General features: G+C 43.0%; 1 protein-coding gene across 2 annotated transcripts in view; it reads right to left on the reverse strand.

Annotated features, from left to right (window-relative positions):
* FSTL1 (follistatin like 1) overlaps positions 1–6884 on the reverse strand; it is a 51482-nt gene that overhangs the window by 17373 nt on the left and 27225 nt on the right. For both annotated transcript variants that reach the window (XM_039843125.1, XM_039843124.1), the window contains one exon: positions 1406–1510. In XM_039843125.1, coding sequence (XP_039699059.1) covers positions 1406–1510 — 105 coding nt within the window. The remainder of the gene's footprint in view (positions 1–1405; positions 1511–6884) is intronic.

Genomic DNA, 6884 nt, shown 5'->3' on the forward strand with positions numbered 1-6884 from the left:
GAGGGGGAAGCAAGTTCAGCTCAAACCTAATAAAGGCACCAAAGCAAGAAAGAGGAGATACGGTGAAAAGAAACAGAACAATGGAGCTGGGAGGTAGCACAACCTCTCTAGTTTACAGACGAGAATACCAAAGCCAGAAAGATAAACTGCACTTAATCAATACTTATTACTGAGTCCTCACTACGTACAGGGCCCTGGGCAAGGCCAAACATAATTTCTGTCTTCCTGGCATCCAGTGGCAACTACTTCTCTCAAAATCATACAATCGTGTGTGGCCGAACTAAGACTATAGATGCCGGGTTTCTGGACTCTGAGTCTGGCTCAAGCTACCCACAGCGGCTAGGTATAACTCCAGTGAGGCCCTGCCAGGGTCCCCAGAAGATCTTATTTTCAGGTTACAGAGTTGGAAGACTTCCTTTCTAGGGCAGTGGATCATGCTTCTTCACCTTGGGACTAAGATGGGTGTGTTTGTTTGCAGAAAAACATGTATTTCTAGGCGTGGGTTGGTTTGACAGAATGGGAGAAAAGGCCACCCATACAGGATATTTATGTCTGCCTGAGGAGTGAGAACTCATTAGAATCCTGTTTACAAAAGAAGTATTTCTCAAAAGCTCACTTTGCTTTATATATAGTTCATTAAAAACCAAATCAAACTTGACAAAACTGCATTCTATTTTTTTAAATTTGCATGTTCTTTGACCTACTAAGCCCTAGTGGGAATCAATCCTACAGAAATAAAGACAGCAGCATGTAAGGCTGTTCGCACAAGGATGTTATTATTTAGTAGTAAACAACCTAAGTGTCCATCTATAGGAAAATGATTACATAAATCTGGTTCTTATATATCACTAAATATTATAAAGCTGTTAAAAAATGAGTTAGAACCATATGTGCTGACTCGAGGGCTGTCCATGGTATATGAATGAGTTCAAAACACAAGTTGCATACATATATCCATATCTCTATACATACTAAGATCCCATTTTTGTATAATACAGGAGGAAACCTATATGTTTATAATACCAAATAAAAAAAAATGTGGAACAAATATCTACTAAACTGTTAACACTGGTTATCTCAGACTAATAGGATTAGAGTTCTGGGGAAGATTATTCATTTTATGTTTGTACAAATGCCTGTGCTATTTAACTTATATAAAGCAATTGTTCATTTTGTAACTTAAAAATCTTATAAAGCTAAACATTTTTTAAAAAAGAAAAGGCATCTCTACATTCACATCCGAATTTTAACTCCTGGGATGAAAATTCCACTTCTTTCAGATAGACAAGGTGTGTTTTTATAAAGATGATGAAATTGTTGGCACTGTTACACTGACTGGCAGCTCCAGCCAGGTAGCCACACTGGCCTTGGCCACTGTCCTCTGGCTCCTGACCTCAGGACTTACCTCAATGCAGAGGCAGGTGGGCTCTCCCTTCTCTGTGACTGCACATTCCCGGCCGGCTCCACAAAACACATTGGCACAGATCTTGGATTTGCTCCTTAGTTCTTCCTAAAACACAAAATCATAAAGGAAACCATGTCACTGAGATGAGGCTGTCACGGGATGAGCCAATGGTGGTGATCAACTTTCAGGCTTAGGCCTCAGTCTGGAGTCACGGCTCATGGTATTGAAGGGTCCTGAACAGCCAGAAGCTGTCCCAAGCAGCCCGCACCAAACAGCCTTTCCAGAACTGCTCCATCCCAGGCCAGGCTACCTCCGAGTCCTTAAAACTGTTTCTTGACGAGCAAGAGCTCTTTTCTTGCGTGTTCCCTTTCTTCTAAGAATGTTTATTGTGCAATAGAATATTACCCATTATATGCCAACACTACACTAAGGGGTGCAGATATAAAGGCACAGTCTCTGTCCTCAAGAAGCTCCATGACCCTCTGAGGAAACACAGAGACCTGTAGGAAGCAATATGGAAGCGCAACAACGGGAGCACTGTTGTTGGAGGGGAGGAGGGCGATAATCAAATGAGACTCTGAAGATAAGATGCCTTAACTGATTCCTAAAGGATAATAAGAGTAAGCTAGACAGAAATGGAAACATTTGAGAGCAATATGGATATCTGAAGGACCAAAATCTTACTGAGTAGTGTTCAAGGCAATATCATCTCAAAAGGCAAAACAAGGATAGCTAAACCATCAACATCTGGATCTGCTATTATTCAACATGGTCTTATTCAGCTGCCATCCACATCTGCCTCTGGCTTCAAGACTAAGAGGGCCAAACCACCTGACAAGCAGCAGAACCATTCTCAAACCACTTATGGTCAGATATAGGCACCAGAACTGACAAGGCCAAGAATGGCTCTAATGTATGCCACTGAAAATGTGGGTGATTGTAGGCACTGATCTGTTGGTGAAACATTCCTTCCGTCACATTAATTGGTGGCCAAAAGCCAGCCCTACCTCATTTGCTCCTTGGGACAGCAGTAGTGGTGGTTGAATGAAGGAGAATTTGATTCCTTCAGCCACTCTCCCTGACTGCCTGAGCAGGCCGTCACCACCAGCCTCTGCGCCCCAGCCCACTGAGGTAGCATTGGCTGTGACAAAATCAGCAAAGATGGCAGGAACTGTGATGGGGCCATGAGACTGGCCGTAGTAAAGTAGGGATGGAACCTAAGATTCTGCCCTTCAGGCCATGTCTACCATGTCATGCAGAGAACACAAAGCTTTTAACAGTACATTCTTATAGTCAGTAAATGTTTTAGATCAAAGAAAGATTAGATCAAAGAAAGCAAGAAAACAAAGTAGATATTCAGAGGCGAGGGGCTGTGTTCAATACAGCTGGTTTGCTGCCACCTGGAGGCTGCTTTGCAAACTCCAGGTTATTATTTCCTCTCCGGAGCCAGCTTGCCTGTCATGCAAGGCTCCCATTGGTCTAGAAACACTTTCCATGTTCACATTTCATTGGTTCACACGCTGTTGCTAAACCCATTCTTTTTTGGGTGTTGCTAAGCCAAATGCAATCTTGCTGGCAGGCAGGGAAGAAAAAAGGAAGTAATTCCCAGAAGGCTGAGAGGACTGGAGAGCTGTTTCCTAAACCAGGAATGGAGATAAAATAGAGCATATTCTCCAGGCAGAGCCCTCTTGGAAACTGTGCCTGGGAATGGAAAGCAGCTTTAAAAGGGAAGAGGAAAAGGCTATCACTGACCAGTGTAAAAAAAAAATTTCAGATAAAACTACCTTCTTTCCCTTTCACGAAACAACATGCTGATTGAAAGATACAAATATATAACCCTCTGTGGGTGTGTCATGTGAGTTACAGACCACAAATGTGTAAAAGAGCATGCTGAGACAGAGGCTTACACTCAAAGACACACCAGCACATAGCTCCACAGGCAGATAGCTACAACCTTTAGCATTTATTAGCTCAGTGTCCATAACCAGTCACTTTAATTCTTTGAGCCTCAGTTCCCTCATCTGTAAAAAAGGTGTATATACCAGCCCTGCCCTGTGAAGATTAAATGAAATAATATACTTGGAAATACATCATGAACTGTAAAGCGAGCTGTCTATGAAAAATGTTATTAATGTTAGTGCTTATAGAGTTTCCTGCAGAATAGCCTGTGGCATTTACAGAACCTCTTTTTATCTTGTTATTTTTAGTGAGTATTAAAAATAAAAGCTTTTCGTTATAGGATGAATTCAACCCAAGTCATTGTCCAGAAATAGTTACCAAAAATCCACTTGAAGAAACAGATACTCTTTAAAACATAAAAACTAATATTTGAATAGTACAATTAAAATTTACAAAGTGTTTTCGTACATATAATTTCACTTTCTGTGAAGACAGCAAGAACATGTATGTTATCAACTCAATTTTATGGACGAGAAAGCTAGAGATCAGAAAGGTCAAGTAACTTCCCCAAGGTCCCAAAGCTAAAGATAAAGGATCAAGGATCCCAACCCAGATCTTCAGACAGTAAATGATCGAGCTCCCATTTATAAAAACCTGGCACTCTGCTAAGAGATTTTTATTGCGCATTATCTTATTTAAACTTGACAACAACGCCATAAGTTAGACATCATAATTATCCCCATTCCACAGGTTAAATAACTAGAAAGTGGCAGAGCTAGGATTCTACCCAACCAAAAGGAAAAGTTCTCTTATATATATATTTTTCATATTCAGAAGACTTAATGGGGATGTGATCTGCATAATTAGTAAATGTGGAGAGAAAGTGCTTAAGACTGCATCGGAGTTAGATTTGAATTCCCACACCCCAGCTCTGCTCCTTACTTGCTCTAGAGGTGGGCAAAGCACTGTCTTTAAGCCTCAGTTTCCTCATGTGTACAGTGGGAACGCCAATTCTCGCAAGGGCCATGTGAAGATTAAATAAGATGTATACCACATGTGGCAGAATGCCTGCCACACAAGTGAAAGTGGCCATCACTACCGTGGGCAACTGATTTTCAGACAATTTTCCCACTGAGATGCTCTTACCACCTGAACTGTCGCTTCCCCACCCATCCTTCCTTACACTGGAATGACAATCCTGAGAGCAGGAAGAATGACTGAATGGAAAAAAAAAAAAAAGATGGAACTAACAACCCCTGTTGTCCTGTTTGAAGACCACAGAGAAATGCCAGCATTCCTCTTTGCAGGCGGCACATCTGTCAATAGGTGGCAATCTCTCTCTTTGTCTCGCAGAACTCAGAGCCGCAGTGCAGAAGTGCAGTCCTGGTTCCTCCAGCTCCTTCTGGCTCCATCCTTTCTGAAAGATGTGGCTCGAGAGGTGGGGAACCGGAGCAGGTGCCCAGTAGGCACAGGCAGCGGGGACCAAGAACTGGGGGTTTGCCCACTTGGGAAAGAATGTCTTACCTGAAGCTCTCAAATCCTCCCAAATTCTTCTCATTCACAGGCATGCTTAATGCAGAAATTAACAACGAAGACACCTTTCTCCCAAGAGGAGGCTTCTTTGTGCCTTTGAAAGCCCTTCCCCAAACCCTATCTTCTCTAGCAGGAATGTCAGGAGCATCCACAAAGCTCCTGGAAAGTTCATTAGAGTAGGAGGTGGTCTTATCCATCTGCCGAGTGACTGATGCTGAGTGGGAGAGAACATCTTAAGGGGATGCACACGGCAAGAAAGTGCTCTTAGGATGTGGTAATGGCTGCCCAGCAGGGAGAGGCGTGGTGAGGAAGAGAGACGTGAAGCAGAGCAGGTCTTGCAGCTGATCTGAGGCGGCAGTAAGGGCCTTGGGAAGTCTGGGATGGGGTAGATGACATGATGAATGTAGTGCTTTGGAATGCTGTGTCCAGTCCCTTCCAACTTACAAATTCTGACTCAAAGTGTAGAGCAGCTGGGATGGAAAGAGGCTGGAGGCAGGGATAAGGCAGGAATCTTCTGGGGAGTGACAGTGGTCTAAAGCCCACTGCTAATATTAATTAGAGCACCTGCAGCCGAGTGAGGTTCTTCGCAAATAGCTCTGTCTTCACAATGTCTGTGCAGGTTTCCATATTTTTAGTCCCATGTAACAGATGGAGAGGGATTTAAGATTCAGAAAAGCTCTGTGATGTGCAGAGGCCACATAACTAGTGAGTCTGGACTGGAATACAGGTCAGCCTGACCCCAGAGCCTGGATACTCCCTTACTGGGAACAGTCAAGGGAGTGAGCTGTGCGGAGAGGGTACAGCTACAAGGGTGCGCACAGGGAGAGGTCACAGGGCACAATGCAGTTCTTGCAAACGAAACAGAAATGTTTGCTTTACCACTTTAACAATTTTAGAAATCAGGTCCCAAGGCTCTATGAGAATTTCATCTACGTACAGATAACCACATTGGCACATGAATATTCTCTAGGAGTGTGAGGTCACAGGTATACGAACATGCCAGTCTGAATGCTCCTGTGACAGTGTGATTGATTGGGGAGAGGAGGCATGCTCTGGAAGCGTAAATACCCTGAAAGATTGATAGAAATCAACAAAATACTTATTTCCAATGGAGAAACATCAGGTTTCTAGCTTTATCCTTCTGCATCATCTCCCTGACTTGCTTCTATGTTGTTTTCATTGTGTTACAAGCCACGCATTGGGGGTTTGGTCTAATGGTTAATTTTCAGAATGCAAACTCCCTTTGGCAAAAGACCAACCAGGAACTTTTACCAGGGAAATAATTCCTCTCTGAGCTACTGCCAGCCACTGCACGGTAATGATACTCTGTACTTGTACAGCAGTTAGGTTAGTCTTTAATTGTTACTATTATTTTCGACTCTCAAAGTCTTTTAGGATAGACAGGCAGGGGTTATCTCTAAGGCCCTTCCAGATTTAACATTCTACCAGGAAGAAACCGAGACTCATGGTTACATGTGACTGGTCCAAGACCTCACGGGGCCTGGCTTGAGGTCTCTAGACTTTAATTCCAGCCCTCTTTCCTCTAATCCACTTTGCCTCTTTACAAATCAAAGCTAGAAAAGTGCTGTCTGGGATCCAAGATTTAAAAAAATCAGCAATTATTTTTGCAGCTGAAAAAGATCCTTTGCAAGCAAAAGGGAAAAGCAAGTTATTTTCATAACCACCTCTAGAGGTGACAGTGTGTCTCTGGGCCAACCAGCATTACGTCTGAACATAAAACACACTTTTAATGTTTTAAAAGTCTTCTGAAGTAAAACAATTTCTGGAAGAACAATGTTCTTTGGCAGAGGAGAAAGCCTGTAAGCAAAGCCACAAAACTGCATCTTAATACACCGTCAGTCACTACAGTGAATCGTGCCCTCCATCCTTTTTCCTTCTCAACTTTTTTTCTTTTTGGGTGGTGTGGGGGGCGGGCGGTAACCCTTACGTATGCCAAGGTGGAATTTTGGCTCCATCTGCCACTATTCTGTGACAGAGCAGCTTTGTTGACGTGAGAAAGGCTCTCCTTGCTTTACCAGTATTAGTC

This window comes from Pteropus medius, unplaced genomic scaffold, assembly GCF_902729225.1.
Source record: "Pteropus medius unplaced genomic scaffold, Ma_sr-lr_union100, whole genome shotgun sequence".
NCBI lineage: Eukaryota > Metazoa > Chordata > Mammalia > Chiroptera > Pteropodidae > Pteropus > Pteropus medius.